Raw genomic sequence first — 23,248 nt, forward strand, 5'->3', positions numbered from 1 at the left:
CCGAGGCAGGATTGCAGCCTACGATTGTAGCGGTCGCGCGGTTCCAGACTAAATAGCCTAGAACCACTCGGCCACCGCGGCCGGCCTATCTTCTTAAGTATATTTCGTACAATGATATAATGTTGCAGGCCTTTTCTGTGGAATATGTGGATAATGGCTGGAAAACGTGTTTGGAATAGAGTTATTGGTAGAGAAGTAATAAGTTATATGCCATGCCTGATGATGATGTTTTACTGCATGAACAGCGGAAACGTAGTAAGAGATAAACTTTTTTTCCTTTTATTATTTTGTAGGGAATTCCAGGGAGAAAAGTGTCGTAAAGGTTTGGAATTATCTCTAAAGTTTATTGAAAGATGTTAAGCGCTCTCATTCTCAAATACTAGACGAATTAGTGTAGGTAATTTGTGCGCAGTGAGTTTCGCTGCCTCAAGAGATAAAAAAGAGTTTCTAACTGTGATACATAGTTGTCTGTCTGTGCTAAACCTTTAACATACGATCGTACCTCTCAATGCGTAGATTACGACAGAATTTTAAATTCGGTCCATCATTATATGAAATCCTGAAAAAATCAGATTCTCCCTGGAAGCCATTAGACAGGCAAGCAGCAACCGGTTCTGTGAACTGTCTACCGTACCGTGAGCTACAAAAAAAATAATAAATGTATAATTATATGATTATATAAAAAATTAAATATCTCAACTTGAACAGCAGTACTTCTATTTACGGTCCGTGTAGAGGACTTGCTGTAAAACCTAACTGCAGATCCTCTTGAACAGAGTCTAAATGCCAACAAATTTTCTGAGTGAAGTGCTTCCTTAACAGGTGCCGTAGTCTGCTTCATTAGGAGAATACGGTGCTACATAACGTGCTTTAAAAATATTACACAAAATAAAAGAGGACCGAGTGCTTAACTAATGATCAAGGTTACAACGTCTAAGACATGAGTGCGCGGAAGCGCAGAATAGTTTCTTTACGTTAGTATTATTATTTCTTTTCAAAATAACAATTCACATCAATCTGTGCCACCTGTCCTGATGTATTAGTGTATTCATTATAATGATAATAATAATAACACGAAGTGAGCTATTCGAGGAATGGTGTCTAACTGCATCCGGTTTGCTCAATGGCTGACGAGAAAGAAGTGCTGAGGGACGATAAAAAGAGATAAAATCACCTAAAAAATTTGATGGACGAATGTCTATCAGCAAGTCTCTTTGTAAGCTTTTATTGTTTCTACTAATAACTGGAAGGTTGTATTTAATCAAAACACTTCGACCGTATCCCATTTCGTAATATAATAACATCAACAAATCAAACGTTCCAGATATAATGTTCAGACCAGCTGCATACGATCAGCACATTGTATACCAGCTTTTCTCTCGTAATAGCACGGGTAAGGCCTGCATTGCACCCAGATATCTGAGGGGAAGGGTGCGGAAACCTTGCGATGTCTCTGCCGCACTGCCTCTTCTGCAGCGGGTTAAACGTCCAAGAATGCAGAGCTAGACCACTTCGTAGAAATTCATCTCCTACTCAACGCAAAAATTCAGTCTCTTCCAGGAAAATGAGTCGGGCTACAGTAGTAAGCGAGAAGTGTGAATGTGTGTGTGTGTGTGTGTGTGTGTGTGTGTGTGTGTGTGTGTGAGAGAGAGAGAGAGAGAGAGAGAGAGAGAGAGAAAGAGAGAGGGAGAAAGTTCCGAAAATGTTTGAAATTATGTAAGAAGTTTGCTCTCATTCTGATACACTATGTGAATACAAAAAAAAAGTGTGTGAATTCCTAAGGGACCAAACTGCTGAGGTCATAGGTCCCTAGACTTACACACTAGTTAAACTAACTTATGCTAAGAACAACACACACACACACACACACACACACATGCCCGAGGGAGGACTCGAACCTACGGCGGTAGAGGCCGCGCAATCCGTGACATGGCGCCTCAAACCGCGCTGCCACTCCAGAGCGGCGGGTCATATCAAATACGACATGATTTCAAATATCATGTTACATGATATGCAACTAGTATACAGTTTTTATACTAACCTGATGGCGACTAACCGAAACACGTAGTAGTAACAAGGCACGCACTCGCCTTAAAAACTTGTTAAGCGACTCCAAAGCTGAGACAATACGACAGAAAAGAAATGGAAGACATCAACATCAGCGAAAGCTTTAAGACACGGAACTTCGGAGGACCTGCAAAAGTAATCACAAAGAACCCGTTCATCAGCATTATAAAAATTATGAACGAAAGTAGTAGAACTCTGACGTCCGTTTTGTAGTCCAGTAGCAGTTGTTCAAATCAGAATCTCTTCTCTCTGAAAGAGCTCCGATAAGACGAGTCTTATCTCTCGCTTCACGTGAGACACTCTGATTATGTCACTTGAACATACTAACAGCCGGGACCCCTTTAGGAATGTCATCGGTCACGAGCCAAGACCGTCTTACTGCTCTCCGTAAGTTATCATTACTTTTGGTACTTGTTTAATATTCAGTCTAAGCCAAAAACTGGCAGAAGAAAATCTGAACGTAGTTAAACGTTTTTTTAAACAAGCAAAAAGGTTTCGAACCATCATGGAACGTTACTTAAAACACGTCTATAGCGCTGATCCGTCAACACATATTCAGGCAAAGACTACCAGTACGAACATGTTACCATACGAACAGATTTTCTTGAATGTAGCCTATATTTGTACGCACCAAAGCTTATAAGATCGATTTTAGTAGTTGCATCTTGTTTATTTCTCTTTCAAAGGGAGAAAGCACATGCCATACATGCCAGAACATATCTTTCTCTGAAGTAGGTAAGACTTAGCACATACCTCTCAGTAAGCCACAAGCCGTTATCTTCCAGTACGGGAACTGTGTGTTGTGGATTTCTCTGTAACAAGAACAGTTCCAGCTAACAACCTCGAGTAAAATTTTAAAGATCACTTTTAATTAACGATACCATAAAACGTACCCGGCTTAAGATATTAAAAGTAAAGTCAGTACGCCTTTAACTAATGATAATTCTGCCAACAACGCTATTACATATATTTAATGCTAATTAAGTAAGATCATTACAGCATAATCTAATTCTTAAAGAATATGACTTTCTTAGTAAAAGCGTAAAAAATTGCAAGGGTATGTCATTCTACATACTTTGATTCATTATCTGCATGGTGAAATTGAGAATTATTCCAGATAATATATATTCCGTTAAGATTTTGCAAGTTGTCTAGTTGAGCTAATTTATAGCCACGTTGTAGCTGGACACAAACTTGTTACCTTCAACCATTCAGGCGTCCTCAGATCAACCCTCGGATTGACATTAACAATTTTCAGATCGACTCCAACAGCACCAGCCACGAGACGAACTAAGCGGCACGGGATGCTCAGGTTGCTGTTGTAGAGAGTCAACGGCGACATGGCTGTTCCTAGAAAACAACGCACATCTTAAATAGTTCACAATACGGTTGGCAGCTCTTTTGCACTCGTAGGTTTACGGGCACACGTTCATCGATCAAGTAACACCGTTCGACAACGTAAAACGGCGCAAGGTATTTGAAATTAGCAGAAAAGTAGGTAAAGCTGTTGGGAAAGACGGATAATATACAATATGTAGAATATGTAATAAAAACAATATGAGTGAATATGACCAAGACAGTAGTACATGGATTAACAACGGCGCAAAAGAAAGGATGCAGACTCTCTCCGCTAGTGTTAAACCATCAAAGAAGCAATGACGAAAACAAAAGGAACGTTTAAAAGTGTCATCAAAGTTCTAGTAGAAAAGATATTAATGGCAAGATTCGCTGATGACATTGCAATCCATACCGAAAGAGAGAAACAATTACATGAGCGGTTGAATGGAATTATTTAATAAGCGCATAATATGGTTTGAGCGCAGACTAAAGATACAGGAAACTACTGAGGAGTAGAAGAAAACAGTTTAGTGATAAACTTAAAATGACAATTTTGCACCATGACTTTGGCTACCTTTGAAGCAAAGTAGCCTATGAAGGACGAAGCAAGGATGATATAGCAAGGAATCTAGTACAGGCAAAGACGACATTGTAGGCCAAAATAAGTCTATTACTCTGTTGTGCTAAAGTTAAGGAAGAAAATAACTTTCGCAAGACGTGTCACTGCCAAGTAACATACCTCGATGAAACTTGGACGTTACATAGAAACAACTGCTACAGTATAGTACAGAACGTGAATGAAAGAAATAAAGAATGAAACGAGCAGAAATGAACGCTTTTATTCAAAGGTAATAACTACAGTGAAGTAACCGGGATCCTCTGGTTCCAAGAGCTGATCCAGCTGCACTCTTCCATATGGTGCGCATTGTCATCCGTAGAAATGAAGTCGCGGCCGAATGCACCCTTGAAAAGACCCACATAAAAAAGGAGTACAGTGTCACAATAACGTTGACCGGAGAATAAAAGAAGATTTGTTGGTCAGTATGTCGATGCAACATTATACCTCCCGACACTGAAACAACTGGGTCACCTTGACGATCACGTTCGACAGTATTCTAAGTGCAACGCTTACCGTCATGTGGGAAGAGGCGTGAACATCTAATGCACACGGGAGTATTTCCGAACATGGTCGTTTTGGTGGTCCAGGCGTTATGGTGTCGGGAGATGTAATGTTGCATCGGCATACTGACCTCCAAATCTTTGACTCACCAGTCAACGTCAGTATGACACTGTATTCCTTTCCAGTGTGCGGCTCTTCAGGGGTGCATTCGGCTCTGACTTCATCTCCAGCGTTCCGTGTCTCAGTCTGCATACCCTTATAGGATTTCTTTGTTGTCTGTATGTCTGTGTGACTGCTAAGAACCCTTTTTCTCAGGACTGGGTAGACCTATCAACTTCAAACTTATGTCACGTACTGAAGTCTATTTTCCCTTACGTGTGCAAAAATTTAAAGCTTCTAAGCCACTTCAGTCAAAATATATGGCCATTTATGTTACATATTTTGATACTCGAAAACTCACGCATCAAAACCTATAGGGTGCTTCCTGTTTCTTAGAATCATGAAATTTGGCGAGAATAAACATCTCGCAGTACAAGTAAAGGGCAAAATCCGAAAACTGCTAATTTGCAATTATATCACACGAAAATATTTTTGTCTCTTCTTTATGCATCTGTTTGATTATCTGATACGACTCGTATTCTCTGGAACAGTTTGACGTAACTATTTGAAATTTTTGTCACGTATTATGATGTTCTTTTGGCGACGTAAAAATTGTAAGCTTCTACATAAATGCAATCAAAAGACATGGGTATTTATGTCACATATTTTAATACTCGCTAACTCACTCATCGAAACCTATAGGGTACTTTCCGATGACGTAGAATCATGAAATTCGACGAAAGGCACGGTTTCACACTGTAAGTAAAGTAAAAACATTGAAATTCGTGAAACTGTAACCATATCTCATACCAAATATATTTTGCCACTAGACCATACATTGTATTCATCACCCTTAAAAAGCGTAATAGACGAATATAACTGCAAGCAAGCGTAAAATTTAATTTTTAGTATGTTTTAGTAAGTAAATAAAAACTGTTTTACTGCATAAACTCTCTATCTACATATATAAACTGAAGTCCCCTGGTCGCTTCTTTTAGTATGTCCGGGCTAGTCTGAGTGAGGTACAACTGTACAGATATTGGTAAGCTATTGGAATTTGCGGGACCAGTATCTTAGATGTCGATAATAGGCAAAAATCGTTGAGTTTCTCGATTCCCAGGATGGATATATATAAGTTTCTACGAAATCCTCAGTCGCTAGTCCTACTCGCATGAGGCCAATTTTCTTATGGTTACCGTGCGACCGCATCGAACAGTGCAGGTGAAGGAAGTTTTGGAAAAAGGCGATATTCAGCGAATAAACTGACCTTCCCGTTCCCCCGTCTTAAATTGCATTGAGGGCCTGCCTTTGAATAAAAGTATCATTTTTGTGCGTCTCACTGCGTGTTTCCTTCACTTACCTTTTGTACAATAACGTAGCAGTTCTTTCTATGTAAGGTCAAATTCCATGTAGGAATTGTACTTGGCAGTGACACACAATGCGAAAGTTACATTCGTCCTTAAACTTTGGAAACTAATATAGTATCAAATACAACGCATAATTTGAGGAGAAAACTTCTGAGAACGTGCGTCTGGAGCACAGCGCTCTACAGAAGTGAATCGCAGATTGCGGGAAAGCCGGAAGAGAAAGGAATCGACGCGTATGAGAGGTGGTGTTGCAAAAGGATGCTGAAACTTAATTAGAATGATAAGAAATGAGGATATCCTGTGGTGAATCGTTAAGGAAAGGAATATTTGGAAAATGCTGATAAGAAAAAGGCATTGGTAAGCTATCGGAGAACAACGTCCATGCTGCTAGAGGGAGTCGTATACGGTGAAAACTACAGAGGAAAAATTGTCATTTCCCTACATATTTACTTTTTTATTATGTTTACATTTAGATGACTGATTTGCAAGAAAGTAAGAACTGAGGTGAATGAGTTAAAAGAAAATTATGTTAGTAAATATAATTTATAGGTTCAGACTCAGGCTCATTGTTATAAGGAAAGCCATCCAGTAACATGACTAAATTTATCATCCTTTATAAAGGAAAATTTCAATATACCACCTAGAAAAACAGAGGGACCATCAAGGACAGCAAGGGACGTAGTGCCTTTTACCTTCACCTTATTTTTCTTATTGGTCCTAGTATTGATTTCAGTGTTATCAATCACCTTGGCCCACCCTACAACATCCACATTCGTCGATACAAAAGGCATCACACAATAAAAATAAGATGTATCTATGTCCTTATTAAAAACTTCACCAACATTAAAACTAATGTAAGTACTGATGTCACGATTGTTAAAACTTTCAAGGCCACCTACACTTTCAACACCTCCACAACAAACAATAGCCATGGTAAGCTATCCAGTACCAGAACTAAATTTCTCATCCTTTTTAAGAAAAAAATTCAAAATACCACATGTATTGTAAGATTCCTTTCATACTATGGACTCGTGGACATCGTAAGGTGGATCAAGATGAAGTGTGTGTAAGGGATCTGGCGTTTATAAAGGTATAAAACTTGTTGGTGATTTGACTGTATATTATCATAAATGAAGAACGCTGGTCCCACACCCCTTCCCCAAAACAAACACACTACACACTGATCTTGCCAAAAGCGAGAAGCGATTCTTGGTGCTGTAGTCTGAGGGCACTCTGGGATGCTATCTGTGTTGCACCCCTGTGCATCTCTGTGAATCACAGCTCGATTATGTATTGCAGCACAGAGCTGCATTGCCACACGTAGTTGCGTGGGTTGCCTGTGGTTATAAGCAGTCTTTATTTTTTCATACAATAATAAGCCTAAGACTGAGCCTGAGTGAAATATGCTTCTAAACCGTTACATTTGCCCTCTAGCCACAGCTGCTTAGCAATTTTGCACTTCCTGTTAGTTTCACTTTTCAAACGTTTGTAATTCCTTTCTCCCACTTTGTCTGCTGCAGTTTTAAATTTTCTCTTTTCATCAATAACCCTTTAAACTGTATTTATAAGCTCTTATGTAGACAAGTTGTTACTATGTCTGCTGCTGTCAGATAAAATAATTGCCTTTTATTTCATGTACAAAATAGTACTCATCATAACATTCAACTGTCTGTATTTTGAATGTTAAGTAACCTGTTTGTATTTGCGGCTACTAGATGGCACTCTTGGTGTAATGTTCACCTGCCTGCAATTGCTAACGCGTGCGCCTCAGTCTGATGCTACAGCTCGACTTCTCTGTACTGTTTTATAAATTTTGGACTAAAGCTTTATTGCTTGATATTTAATTTTATACATGACATATAAGTAATGTTTCTTTTTTGTACTACTAGTTAGTACTTAAAAAAAAAATTTCCTGTAATTTTGTAATTATGTTATAGGCCAGTTTGAGAGTTTTACTTCTGATGAAGGTGCTCTTAGCAGTGCCCAAACCTAGGTGAAAAGACTTCTTTTTTGTGACTGAGGGCTGCCATTTCTTTAGTTTTGCTGCTACCCCTATTCAGGAGCCACACATTTGTCTCACCTCCCAACACATGACTTTCCATTATGGTTGCACCCATGGTGACTTTGTTGGACAGGGTAGCGTTTGGCAGCACAGATATAAACAGTAGGAGCTCTCATCATGTGGGTGGGCATTGTCTTGCTGAAATGTAAGCCCGGGAGGGCTTGTCATGAAAGGAAACAAAACGGGGCATAGAATATCGTCGACATACCACTGTGCTGCAACGGTGCCAGGGACGACAACCAAAGGGGCCCTGCTACGAAATAAAGTAGCATCCCGAAGCATCACTCCTGGTTATTGGGTCGTATGGCAGGCAACAGTCAGGCTGGTATCCCAAGGCTGTCAGGGGGCGTTCCCAGACACGTCTTCGGCCCAGAATCTGGAGACGTCCTGGACAGCAGCGGGATACGAACCTGATTGTTGCCCGCCATACGGCCCGACCAACAGGGGTGACGGTCTTCGTTGCCATTATATTTCATAGCAGACCCCTTGGGTTGCCGTCTGTGGCACCCCTACAGCACAGCGGTACGTCGACTATATCCTCCGCTCTGTTGCGTTTCCCTTCATTGCAGGCCATGTTCGTCTTGCATTCTAACACGATAATGCTCCTCTACACATGACGAGAGTTTCTGCCGCTTATCTTGGCTAGCAAGGTCGTCAGATCCCTTCGCAATTGAAAACGTTTGGAAGGTTAGGGACAGGGCCCTTCGACCAGCTCGGGATTTTGACGATCCAACGCGCCTTTCGGACAGAGTTTAGCACAACATCCCTCATGACGATATTCGACAACTTTATCAACCAGTGACAAGCCGAATAACCGCTTGTATAAGGAACAGAGGTGGACCGACGCGTTATTTACTTGCTCAATTTGTGAGGCTCTTTCTCTTGAACAAATCATCCAATTTTTCTGAAATTGTAAATATTTGTTTGTCTGTACATTTACATCAGATATACCGATTTCCGTGCAATTTCGAAAATTCCTTCGTAATGATTTCTTTTTTCTTTTTTTTCTTAGAGTGTAGCCCGCATCTCGTGGTCGTGCGGTAGCGTTCTCGCTTCCCACGCCCGGGTTCCCGGGTTCGATTCCCGGCGGGGTCGGGGATTTTCTCTGCCTCGTGATGGCTGGCTGTTGTGTGATGTCCTTAGGTTAGTTAGGTTTAAGTAGTTCTAAGTTCTAGGGGACTGATGACCACTGATGTTAAGTCCCATAGTGCTCAGAGCCATTTTTAATTCTTGCATTGACCACTTCGAATACCGCTTCGAATCTTATTTTGCAGATGGATTTCACTGCATGCACAGTTGCTACAATCGCAAGCTTATGAAAATGATTACACATCTAAAGGAAGCGCTTCCTTTAGTCAGAAAATAAATTTTAATTTTTATCTTGTAAAATGACTTTTCACACCTCGGGTGTTGAAAGACGGAAGAACAAAAAAACTAAATATACGTATAATTATAGTCATTAGTACAGTAGGCAAGGCTATTGTCTTTCACCCACCTTGTCTGATACATATTTCCAAACAATAGTCGTCTGATAAAAGGAGGAAGGATAGTATAACGCATAAAACATGCTGATTACGTGGTATTACTAAGTGAAAATGATAAGGCAAGTAACAATATGTGAGGAATGTGTACTAAAGATAAATTTATTTTTAGAAGGTAAGCAAGGAAGATGAAATAGCTAAAATTTTTGACGAGTTAGTGGAACAAGTTGTTAACTTTACCTACGTAGGATGTAAAATAACCAGAACTCTATCAAGAAAGGACAGCGATTGCAAAATAAATATTTTAAAGAAGGAGGAGTATTCTGTGTGGTTTATGAAATAAACAGTTAAGTAGAAGACTAGGGAAGCGGTTTGTGTGATGTGTTGACCTGTAACTGTACCCCAACATGGACCATGCTACGCAAAGGATTTTGAGATGAGGCTCTAGACAAGAATGGAAGGTGTGAAATTATGGATATAATAGGGCGTGAGCTTGTGTTCCACAGGGTTAATTAGGGAAGACGATTACTGGAAACAAAGAGGAGGAAAAAATAGGCTTGGCACTGATTGATAATAGACTACATAGTACAGTATACTCTACGGAGGATGATGACTATGAAGAGGAACAGAGAAATAAAAAAATATCCGTTAATTGACATCAAGAGAAATGCATCACACGCAGCTACGAAAAGGTTGTCTGAAAACTGAGAGGACCGATTAGTGTTGAGTGTGAGCAGTGACGGACCTACCTCATGAACAGGACATACCACCGTTATCATCACTACCGGAAAGAACCATAATGCTGCTGACAAAGCTGAATTAGGAAAGTGAACAACACAAACTATAAAAGTCTTTCTTTACACTGAGAAATCCGAATAAACGAACAACCCAACCAGGAGGCTCCATAAGCCGTAGACAGAGAGTGCAACAAACAACAATAAATAAGCAGACAGATATAACGAGTGTCCCATAAAGAAATCATCTTCTGAATGCCCAATAACATACAAATTTATTTATGAACTTAACTAATTTGTATAACTGCGGTGTATCCTATCTACGATCATATACGTAATAAATTACTCTAATGCCCTCCACGACTATGCAGTCACACTCTCGTTCTTTCGACAAAATTTTCACTAACTTTTCGGCATACGTGCACCTCTGGTTCTGAAATTACATGGCTGAACCTCGGACATGAGCTCTAGAAGTGATCGTACTTCTTTGCCGTATACAAAAGAATTCAAATGCCCCACAGAAAGAATTCACATGGTGCCACATCATAAGACCTGGGCAGCCAATTCACGTCCCCGTTACTGGAAACCGCCCGGCCAGGGAACCTCTCTCGTAATAAGCCCATTTCTGCAATCCATTTTTATGATGTTACACCATATTGTTGAAACAAAACCTCTTCAACCATTCACATGATCTAGTTCAGATCGTAAAAACTATCTTAACACAGTTCTGTAGTGTTCGCTGTAGTGTATACATTAAATGCGTTTTCGGGGCCATATTCGAAGATGTTCCGTCCAGTTACGCCCTCAACTCAAACTATACACCAGTCACACGTTGCCGATGTAATGGCTTCTACTTAATTACAAGAGAGTTTTCTCTGTCCCAAATCCCACAATTTTCCTTGACCACAAAACCATTCAACTGAAAGTACGCCTCATCAGTCAACATCATTTTCTTGATGAAATTGTTGTTCGCTCTTTGTTTTGCAAGCACTGAGTGTATAAAGATTTGGCGTATAACGTTTTGCGCTTTTCGTGGGTTTTTTGCCTTCATTGTTCGTCTCAGTTGGTCTTTATGGCTCCAAAGGCGTATATTTTCTTTCAGAAATCAGTGCATGCTTCTTCTTGGAATATCCAGTTGTTGAGAAAGTCCACAAATAGATTTCACCAGATTTTGGGCAACATTGTCACACTCAATGGCGATTTTTTTCCGCAGACCGATTAACACGTGGCTAATGTTCACAATCGAAGTGGTGTTCTCAAATATAGAAAACAGTCTCTTCACAGTTGAATTGTTGGGTACATTACATTGATCAAGTATTTCACAGAGTTTACAAAGGATCTATGCAGAACATTCTGCACTGTTGTAATACTTTTTCACTATGGCAACGTTTTGTTCCGTCGTGTAGTTCTTCTTTATTAACCACAAAGAAAACTGATGAAACCTGTGCAACGTTCAAGGCTACCAACTTACTAGACCAAAAATGGCGGGAATTTCAAACGTACATTCTTTATGGGACACCCTTTATAAAACTACAGGGAAGAACTCTTGCCAACTTTGACGCACCAGACGTAGAAGAGGTCAGTAAAACAAGCAACGAACGCCTCCCTACGAGCCGACTTAAAAAAAATTACCTTGTCAGTAAAATTATCAGTCGAGGAAGCAACCAACAATAAAATAAAAACAGTAGTAATGAAAATACAAAAAAGATACACCAGATACTGTGAAGTGTGAGTACTATGACTGTCCTAATGAAAGGTTTCGTGACACTTTTGCAGTGAACAGCCAACCTCAGGGCCCCAAACAGAGATATGGCCACAGGCAAGGTACCACTGTGTCTTCCCAACTACTGGATACGCCCCTAGGTCCAAGGTCCCCGTCGTTTGTGAAGACGAACCCCGTTGACGACATCATGAAACAATTTTTGGCTTCCCCTTTAAAATGATATCAGTAAAGAAAATTAACTAAAACCTTTGTTCACAGTAGTTCAAGTGTGATATTTCAAAGTAAGAGAGAATTCCCCAAAGTCGTATTCGCGCTATCTCTAGTACAGACGTGTTTATAATTAAAAATGGTTCAAATGGCTCTGAGCACTATGCGACTTAACTTCTGAGGTCATCAGTCGCCTAGAACTTAGAACTAACTAAACCTAACTAACCTAAGGACATCACACACATCCATGCCCGAGGCAGGATTCGAACCTGCGGCCGTAGCGGTCACGCGGTTCCAGACTGAAGCGCCTTTAACCGCACGGCCACACCGGCCGGCTTATAATTAAAGATACAGAAGGGTTACGTATATTTTACGTACTGTAATTTGTTAATTATACTTGTCATTCAATTGTATGAGAAGCATTGCCATGCTGTTACCATTCAGTACGTGACACTACAGTTCCCTGAGCACGGGCAGTTAGTCGCTGCAGCGACCAACCACCGGCGCGGGCATAAAACCAAGCGCAGTACATCACCGTGGAACTCTGACATTATTAAGTCGGTCTACCGTAGGGAAGGCAAATGGTTGACCTCAGTTTATTGAGACTATTCTAAGAAAGTGTAGCTCAACAATAAAAGAAACAGCCTATAGTGCACCTACTTGTGCGACCCATTGTTGAGTACTTCTAGGGTGTTTGGCATCCCCATCAGATCGGTTTAAAGAAAGACAGCGAAGCAATTCAGAGGCGTGCTGCTAGATTTGTTATCGGAATGTTCGATTAGTGCCCGATTATTACGAAAATGCACTGTGAACTCGAATGGGAGGCTCTGAAGGGAAGAAGATCTTTTCTGGAAACACTGTCGAGGAACTCCACCGGCAATTCCGGCAGACTGCAGAACGATGATAGTACAAATAACATGCTTCTACCTGTGGGACAGGGTACCCTCTGCTTGCGGATTATGTATTAGGGGAACATGTCTTTGGGCGTCTGCCATACTCCACTGAACAACAATTGGGGCCTGGTTATGTTACCAAATTATACCTTAATCTTTCACAAATTAAGTACACAGCTAGACATCGTACATCCTCGATCGATTGCATAAAAAAAACTGAAATGTCCGACAGGTGTCGAAAACAGAGAGGAAACATTCATCCCGTCATCCTGGGTGTTTTTCATTGTACTTTGAGAGCTTGAGAAACGTGTTTGCCCTACATGAGTGTTTATCGCTGCCTGACACCTACATGGCAAGCTCCGTATCAGTCTGCAGGGGCACCCTGTGGTTCCCTTTCCCGTTCTTTAGTGAGAGCCGATGAGAGTTCTTGAAGAGTCTGTGGTTGAACAGGGCGACCACGAAAACGTCTGTCAAGCATATTCCACGTATGCACGACGGGGCTTAGGTCAGGACTCAACACCGGGCGTGCGTTACTTCAACGTCGAGGTCTCGCAAGACATCCCTACTAAAGCCCGCCACACAGGCCGTTGCTTTAGAAGGAATTCAGGGCCACCACTGTATGCAGCAGCTACCATGTAGTCCAACGGCAAGGCAAGTGTTCGACGTACTGCCAGGCGGTAAGGCGCGGTAAGGCGACCATGGACAACGACAAGATCCGTATGGCTGCCAATACTGAAGCCTCCCCGGAACATCACACAACCACGGAAATCTGCAGGTACTGCTCACCTCCAAGTTTCGCCAACCACGAAGTTGTGAGTTGTTATGATAACAGCAGAACTGAATCCGAGCTGGAAGATGTCGAGTAGGTACTCGGCTGGATCGTAAGGTCCTCTCTTGTAACCTGTTCATTACACTCTGATCGGACACAGCAGCTGCACTGGTCCTTCTGAGGCCTTCTTACGGTGCTCTGGCGGTTCCCATACGACGCCGCAACGCGAAGATAACCATACACCGGTCTTCTCATGGGACTGTAATGCCTAGGAGATCAACTCAACTCGCCTTGTGCCGAGCGGTCTAAGGCGCTGCAGTCATGGACTGTGTGGCTGGTCCCGGCGGAGGTTCGAGTCCCCCCTTGGGCATGGATGTGTGTGTTTGTCCTTAAAATGACTTAGGTTAAGTAGTGTGTAAGCTTAGGGACTGATGACCTTAGCAGTTAAGTCCCATTGATCATTTTTTGAACTCGCCTTGTGTACTGAATTGTCTCCCTGTGGCTTGTCCACAACCTGACGCTTGGAGAGGCACTGGAATCCGCAGCAACGCGACCGAAAGTCCATCTTTTTTTGTGAAAAAAGACCTCACTTGCAACTTGCACTGCACAAAGACGTCGCATTGACTACAATGTCCACAAACGACCTCACTAGAAAATACTGGGACACCAGTACTCACTTCCTCCTGATAGGTCACCTGATGCTGTAATGCAAAACACAGGCAGATGGCGAATGATTGTAATTGTTGTCTACATTTAAAGCGAAGGTCTCAAGCCATGCAACAAGACCACGGGCACAGCCTGTATCAAAATAGATTTAACATACAGGACGTTGATACACGGGATCCTCTAACTGTTTTGAACAGTGTAGCTAATGAATTACATCCATTTGCCGTTTTCTTATTTTTCTATTGTAGTCCCAAGCGAGTCTCATGTTGAACAGACGTTTTCTATTAGGAGACGTAACTGGAAGAAGCTTTGCATATGCAAGAGTAAGCGGCATATTGTAGCTACAGAAGCACAAATGTCGTTTTCAGCACTAAGCTTCCCAGTATAAACTGAGGGAACTTTGCCTTTGGAGAAAAGACAGTAGTTAGGAGCTTATGAGCGAAATCGAAAGGTTCTTTATTTTGAGTGTTATGCAATCGGTGGAAAGAGTTAGCATGTACTTTATTTTGTCTTAAAGAAAGGCAGAGATTTGTAGTAACAGGAGGAAAGACCGTTACGCGTAAATCCCAGTTTCAAAGGCCCAACATTTTCTGCTAAAATAAAGTTATTGAAATAGCTGCACTTTTTCGTGTTATGATTCAGTGGTTGTAGAATCCCTGTGACTTCGTTAATTGCTCTGTCATATCAGAAAGATCACACAAAAAAGAAAGAAAAAAGATGCAGATACGCGTTTGCTGCTATCGAATGGCAATCACAGAGGATTAATGTTTTTAAAAGAAAAAAATTGTAAAGTAACTTTCTCCATAATAGCCTTAAGATCAGTGACAGTATAACAAACTAAATTCACCATACTTTGAGATGGAAAAGTAATATACGACAGTTTGTAAGCAGACTAACAAATATGACACTGTCCCTATTAAAAATCTATTTAAGATAATTCATCAAAGGAAACTAACCTCGGCAGAAAATATACTTAATTTTGGTGGGTACAAAACTACTGTCAAGAAACTTATTCAGCGATTTCATTAATATCTGAAGTAAATTTGCCTTAGTGGGACGCACGAAATATTGGAGTGTTTAACACAACTGAAAGAACTTCCACTTCATGCTTGCCAGCTATGAATGAGGACAGAGGTTTGTTGTTTAAATTCCGTTAACTTAACGTTATACCGTAGGCAATAACGCTCGCGCGCACAGTCCTTGTGCAATGTTCGCAGTACACTAGGGAACTGACGTTAAATGCGAAACAACTGTCGAGTATATTGTTCACGCCTCTGGTTTGTTTGGAAAGGCAAATGCTCTGAAATATTATGCGTGTGGATCGGTAATATCTAAAAATGTGCCTAGGGCCTATGCTAGTGACTTCTTTTATGTCCTCTTCCTGGTAACAGCTTCTACAACATTCTACAGCCGTCTAGACATTCATTTCACAGACCTATAGCTTTGCAGCGTAACAGAATAACAGTTGATGCGTTACATACCGGACGAGGTGAAAGTAGCACGTGCTGCCTGCAGCCCAACGTAGATTCCGTAACACTCTCGTCAGCTGCTGCTCTCCGTATTGCGTCTGACTGCAGCGTCATGGTTACGTAACGTCCTAAGCGGTGCGATAAAGCTAAACACTCCTGTGTGTGTTGCGCGGCGTGGAGGGGGCAGAGCGCACGATGACGTCAGAACGCGAGCCAGCGCTGTAGCGTCCTGACGGGTAGCACGTCTTTGTTCAGCGGTGTCCAGTAGCGTTCTGCACAGATCAGACAAACGATGGAATCTGAGGCATTGTAAACTAGTTTGATACATATCTGGAAGATGTCTTATAATCTCCCTATTTGCTTAATGCTTTCTATTGTTAAGAACGCCCATTTACATCTGTTGGTTGCTCATTTTTTCCATTAACTTTGCTATCTAGTCAAGATGTCTAAGTGCTTTTCATTGTTATTAATTTTTTAAAATATTTGTATAGTGGTCAATGTGCCAAGCACATTTTTTCTACGTTACGCCCTTATCTGGATAAGGTTTTAAGTTACTAACGCAGATGTACTGTGCTGCACCTGCTTTTTATACGAGCTATAGGCGGAGGCCACAAACGGGAAGACAACTTGTAATCACACACAAGGACCTCGCGCGCGCTATCGAATCGGATGACTCAGACGTGGCGCGATCACCTACCCGTGTTGCTGAAAACTCCTATCCAGCGCCCGACCTCTACGTCAAGATAGTGGAGAGTTCAATGTAGCGCCGCTTCTCCATCTGCCCACGGTGCCACCATCAGCTTATCATCAAATAAACCTGATCATTGAACCCATTCTTCAGCCCTTTTTACAAGCTAATTCATTTTTGTGTTTAACGTTATGCGCGTGATTAGCATGTGACATAAGGCCTTAATGGTGCTTCATTTCTTTCATATTGATATTTGGTTTCGTTTGACTTATGTTATGGACACGAGCGCCCTCATTGTGCTTAGTTTTCGTTAGCTTCTAGGCACACTATGGCTCTGTGCTCCTTATACGAGGCCTGTCCAAAAAGTATCCGATCTTTGGCCAGAAAAAAATATTCTGGGTACCTGGCGGGGTTGGGACCCTGATCCGCTTCAAAGTACTCTCCTTGTGCTTGCACATACATAGCCCACCGATCCTTCTGCTGCTGGAGACACCTCTGGAAGTCTTCTTTTGGAATGGTATTCAGTTCCATCGTCGTGTTCCACATTATCTCTTCTCTACTCTCAAAACGGGATCCTTTCAGTGGCGTCTTCAATTTTGGAAAAAACCAGAAGTCATAAGGGGCCATGTTTGGAGAGTAGGCAGTTTGGCCAAGAAATTTTGGATCAAGTGAGATGTATGTGCAGGGGCGTTGTCGTGATGCAGTTGCCAGTTTTTCGACGTCCACACGTCCGGTCTTTTGCGCCGAACTGCGTCACGGAGTCACCGGAGAACATCTTGATAGTACTCCTTTGTCACTGTTTGTCCTTCTGGTGCGTATTCGTGATGCACAATTCCATGGACATAAAAGAAGACAGTCAGCATCACACTGATTTTGCTTCGCACCCACCACACTATCTTCGGCCTTGGAGACTAGGGATTCTTCCATTGAGACGACTGTCGTTTTGTTTCTGGGTCGTACCTGTACACCCATGACTCATCTCCAGTTTTCACGGTGTTCAGATACCCAGGATCAGTGTTGGTGGTGTCCACAAGGTCCTGTGCAACGTCAAAACGGAGGTCTTTCTGTTCCGGCGACAACAGCTTGGGCACGAATGTCGCAGCCACTCGGTGCATGTTCAAACCATGACACAAAATTGCATTTGATGAATCTTTACTCACTCCAACCTCTTGGGCATTCTCCCGCACGGTCAAACGACGATGTGTCATCACCAAATTTTGTACCCTCTCAACAACAGCTGCACTCGAGCCTGCCAGAACGCTGGTCATTCTCCGCTGATGTGCGGCCTTTTTTGAATCGGTTGAACCACTCCTTAATTTGTGTCACACCCATCGCATCTTCTCCAAACACCTGCTGACTCTTAAAAATTGTTTCGCTTTGAGAATCATCAAGCTTTTGACAAAATTTGATGCAGTATCTTTTCTCAACACGTTCAGTCATCTTGGGATAATCGGTAATCCGACGCAATCCGACGAACATGTTGCGTAGCACCTTACCGAGCGACCGACAGGCAGCGACTGACGTGCTGGAAGGCGGGACAAAATTCACGCACACGCATGATGGTCCCTTCCTTAACTGTGTACTTACCGCTCTATCGTCTCTATTTTTCGCGAGAAAATAAATTTCGTATACTTTTTAGACAGACCTCGTATAATTGAAACCCTTCACAATCAAACTATCAATCTGCTGGCACTCATCATCGTATGTCTCACGTTTCTTAATAATTTACTTATGATGCGTAGTTTTTGTGGTCACCATATCTTCACATTTTTTACATTACTGTTTAACTGCTTGGCAGTATTATTTAAAAAAATTAACCAAGCTACGTTTATAATCCGTTTATTGCTGTACACTTATTGTTATTAATTTGCTGTTACGGCAGCGGAAGCAAAAGGCTAAAACTCTGAATGCTATTCCTGTAGTAAGATACCTGGAACATAAGATCACAGTGTATATGACTGTATAATTTTAGTTTTTCCTTTCTTTTAGCTCAGACACTGGAATAACAATGGAAACATACGTACAGAAAATAAATTGAAGAAACAAACAGTCTCTAGGTTTGGCTTAGAAGCCCCTTCAAACTGCATATCGTTATGGCCGTACTTCCAAAAAATATTCTTCCTGAATGGTGATTGATACCAGCTAAGACAATGGACAACTAAAATACAGAAATGGGTAAGAGGGAAGCCGAAAGTTCCAGCTCAAGCATCACAGGAATATTTGAACATGAAGAGATTGATGGGCTCTCTCATCCCACAATTCGCCATTAGCGTCCATGAAATGGAAGCGAAATGCTAATGCTTCACGAGAAGACATACTGGCATCGGAAAAACATAAACTTTTTCTGACGGAGAAAAGACTAAGTGAGAGTGAAGCAAATAAGAAATTAAAATGCACTGAAGATTATGTCTTTCTCGACAGTATTTTGTCATCTACGAAGAAGTTGTCTACCAAAGAGAAATTGCAGTTTCGGGGAAACATCGATGAGTGTTTGAAGGAAGATGTGACCGAGAACCAGACTGGTTATTCTTCTCTACCAGGACGATATCAACATCAAGTGAACTGTTCTTTATGGACCTCCGGCATGCTGCAGATGAAATACGTCAGTAGCTTTTCCTTTACTGAAATAAATGTTTGGAATTCCGTCCAGAGTCGCGTAAATATCCTTTATTTATTGGTGGTGACTACTTTCTGCCATTATGTCCATTTTCAAGCCATCCATCTTCGCAGGTATTTACAGTACATTCAAATACGCATGCTTAAAAACAGCCACAGCAGACACACTAGAGTGGCGATACAGACAGCTCAACACGCAATAATCTAACTATGCTGAGCAGCACAGAGTTCACTCCTAACGCAACTTTCGACGGAATTCCAGCCATTTACTTCGGATGATTCTTGGCAATTTGCACATCATACATTACTCAAATTACCTCTGTCGTAAAAACTCATACAACGCATTAAACGCTCCAAAAATTCTTTCTGTTTCACAAGAATGCGTGTTCGTTTTCTTATATAGCATTAGCCGCAATTTCAGGTCAAGGAAGCTAAGTTCATGAGGCTGATTCTCTATTTCTTACGTGAACTTAATTTTCGGGCAGAAGCAATTCAGTGTGTAGCTAAGAAATATGAAGACATCGACATCACCTTTGAATAGTATGGTGGTATCATCTACATACCGCCTGTAGAAAAAAAATTTTATCAACCAGGCCGGGTGAAACTCAATGAATCTTATCTCGAAATGATTAATGAAAATGTCATTTAAAAACCCGGCTAAGCAGTTCCCCATAGCAATGCCTTCGATTTGTTGGAACAGTTGTCCATTGAAATTGAAATAATTGTACTTAAAAAAAATTTTCAAAAGCAAGGTCATTTCTTCAATTTCTGTAGTCTGTAATTCTTTTATTTGTTAAGGTTGTTTTCGATAATGGCGACTGTCTCCTCTGTTGGAATGATAGGGTAAACAATGGTAATGTCAAGGGATGCAAATAAATGACCAGAAAGAAAAGTTATATTTTTTAATCACTTAATTAGCTCTTTCCTGTTTTTTTAAAGAAGATTCAAATGTGTAAAACTTTTTAAGAATAAATAAAAGGTTTTTTACATAGGAAGTAGCCAGGGCTACCAAGTCCATGGACAATCGGACGAGTCGGCCATTGTTCTTTATGTATTTTAACTCGTGATCGCAGGTTTGTAGTCCTGTGGTTCATAGACAACAATATCGTAATCTCTTTAGAGTATTCATCATTTCGTCTCCCTCGACGATTTTTGCACTTCAAGCTTCCCTCCAATTCTAAATTGGTGATCCCTTGATGCTTTCGAGCGTGTCCTATCAACCGATCCCTTCTTCTAGGCAAGTTGTGCCACAAATTCCTCTTCTCTCCAATTCTATTCAGTAACTCCTCATTAGTCACGTGATCTACCCATCTAATCTAAAGCATTCTTCTGTTGCACCATATATCGAAAGCTTCTATTCTCTTCTTGTCTAGACTACTTATCGTCCATGTTTCATTTCCATACATTGGTACACTCCGTACAAATTCTATCAGCAAGGACTTCATGACACTTAAATCAGTACTCAATGTTAATAAATCTATCGTCTTCAGAAACGATTTCCTTGCCATAGCCAGTCTACATTTTATATCCTCTGTACTTCGACCATCATCACTTATTTTGCTTCCCAAATAGCAAAACTCATCTATTACTTCAAGCGTCTCATTTCCTAATCTAATTCCCTCATCATCACCTGATTTAATTCGATTACATTCCTTTATCCTCGGCTTGGTTTTGTTGATGTTCATCTTTTATCCTCCTTTCAAGACTCTGTCCATTCAATTCAATTGATCTTCAGGTCCTTTTCTGTCTCTGACAGAATTACAATGTCACTGGCAAACCTCTAGTTTTTTATTTCTTCTTCATGGATTTTAATTCCTTCTCCAAATTTTTCTTTTGTTTCCGTTACTGCTTGCTCAATATACAGATTGAATAACATCGGGAATAGGCTGCAACTCCGTCTCACTCCCTTCTCAATCACTGCTTCCCCCTTCGTGCCCCTCGACTCTTATAACTGCCATCTGATTTCTGTGCAAATTCTAAATAGACTTTCGCTCCCTGTATTTGACCCCTGCCACCTTCAGAATTTGAATGAGAGTACCCCAGTAAACACCGTCAAAAGCTTTCTCCAAGTCTACAAATTCTATAAAAGTACACTATGTGATCAAAAGTATCCGGACACCTGGCTGAAAATGACTTACAAGTTTGTGGCGCCCTCCATCGGTAATGCTGGAAGTCAATATGGTGTTGGCCCACTCTCAGCCTTGATGACAGCTTCGACTCTCGCAGGCATACGTTCAATCAGGTCCTGGAAGGTTTCTTGGGGAATTGCAGTCCATTCTTCTCTGAGTGCTGCACTGAGAAGAGGTATCGATGTCGGTAAGTGAGGCCTGGCACGAAGTCATCCCAAAGGTGTTCTATAGGATTCAGGTCAGGACTCTGTGCAGGCCAGTGTATTATAGGGATGTTATTGTCGTGTAACCATTCCGCCACAGGCCGTGCATTATAAACAGGGGCTCGATCGTGTTGAAAGAAGCAATCGCCATCCCCGAATTGCTCTTCAACAATGGGAAGCAAGAAGGTGCTTAAAAGATCAATGTAGGCCTGTACCGTGATAGTGCCACGCAAAACAACAAGGGGTACAAACCCCCTCCATGAAAACCACGACCACACCGTAACACCACCGCCGCCGAATTTTACTGTTGGCACTACACACGCTAGCAGATGACGTTCACCGGGCATTCGCCATACCCACACCCTGCCATTGGATCACTACATTGTGTAGCGCGATTCGTCACTCCACACAGCGTTTTTCCACTGTTCAATCGTCCAATTTTTACGCCCTTTACACCAAGCGAGGCGTCGTTTGACATTTACCGGCGTGATGTGTGGCTTATGAACAGCCGCTCGACCATAAAATCCAAGTTGTCTCACCTCCCACCTAACCGTCATAGTACTTGCAGTGGATCATGATGCAGTTTGGAATTCCTGTGTGATGGTCTCGATAGATGTCTGCCTATTACACATTACGACCGTCTTCAATTGTCGGCGGTCTCTGTCAGTGAACAGACGAGGTCGGCCTGTACGCTTTTGTGCTGTACTTGCCCCTTCACGTTTCCACTTCACTATCACATCGGAAACAGTGGACCTAGGGATGTATAGGAAGGAGTGTCGAAATCTCTGGTTCAGACGTATGACACAAGTGACAGCCCATCACCTGACCACGTTCAAAGTCCGTGAGTACCGCGGAGCGCCCCATTCTGCCCTTTCACGAAGTCTGATGACTACTGAGATCGCTGACATGGAGTACCTGGCATTAGGTGGCAGCACAATACACCTAGTATGAAAATGTATGTTTTTGGTGTTGTCCGGATACTTTTGATCACATAGTGTAGGCTTGCCTTTCCTTAACCTATCGTCTAAGATAAGTTGTGGGATGAATATTGTGTCGTGTGGTCCAGCATTTCTACGGAATCCAAACTGATCTTCCCCGATGTCGGCCTCTATGTTTTACCATTCGTCTGTAAGGAATTCGTGTTAGTATTTTGCAGCCGTGACTTATTACACTGGTAGTTCGTTAGTTATCACACCTGTCAACACTTACTTTCATTGTAATTGGAATTATTATATTCTTCTTGAAGCCTGAGAGTATTTCGTCTGTCTCATACATCTTTCTTAGCAAATGGAAGAGTTTTGTCATAGCTGGCTCTCCCAAGGCTATCAGTTGTTCTAATGGAATTTTGTCTACTCCCGGGGCCTTGTTTCGACTTAGGTCTTTCAGTGCTCCATCAAACTCTTCACGCAGTATCATATATCCCATTTCATCTTCATCCACGTCCTCTTCCATTTCCATAACATTCCCCTCAAGTACATCGCTCTTGTTTAGAACCTATATACACTCCCACCTTTCTGCTTTCTCTTCTTGGCTTAGGACTGGTTTTGCATCCGAGCTCTTGATATTCATACAGATGGTCCTCTTTTCTCCAAAGGTCTCTTAATTTTCCTGCAGGAA

General features: G+C 41.6%; 1 protein-coding gene across 1 annotated transcript in view; it reads right to left on the minus strand.

The window, feature by feature from the left end:
* The window catches only part of LOC126455441 (glutathione S-transferase 1-1-like), a 46,738-nt gene extending 30,586 nt beyond the window's left edge, over positions 1 to 16,152 (minus strand). The window contains exons 1-3 of the mRNA XM_050091191.1: positions 16,008 to 16,152; positions 3,269 to 3,417; positions 2,821 to 2,879 (exon numbers count right to left, since the gene is read on the minus strand). Of these exons, the coding sequence (XP_049947148.1) occupies positions 2,821 to 2,879; positions 3,269 to 3,409 (200 nt within the window). The 5' untranslated portion in view covers positions 3,410 to 3,417; positions 16,008 to 16,152. The remainder of the gene's footprint in view (positions 1 to 2,820; positions 2,880 to 3,268; positions 3,418 to 16,007) is intronic.
* Between the last annotated feature and the right edge of the window lie 7,096 nt (positions 16,153 to 23,248).

Source organism: Schistocerca serialis, chromosome 2, assembly GCF_023864345.2.
Source record: "Schistocerca serialis cubense isolate TAMUIC-IGC-003099 chromosome 2, iqSchSeri2.2, whole genome shotgun sequence".
Lineage (NCBI taxonomy): Eukaryota > Metazoa > Arthropoda > Insecta > Orthoptera > Acrididae > Schistocerca > Schistocerca serialis.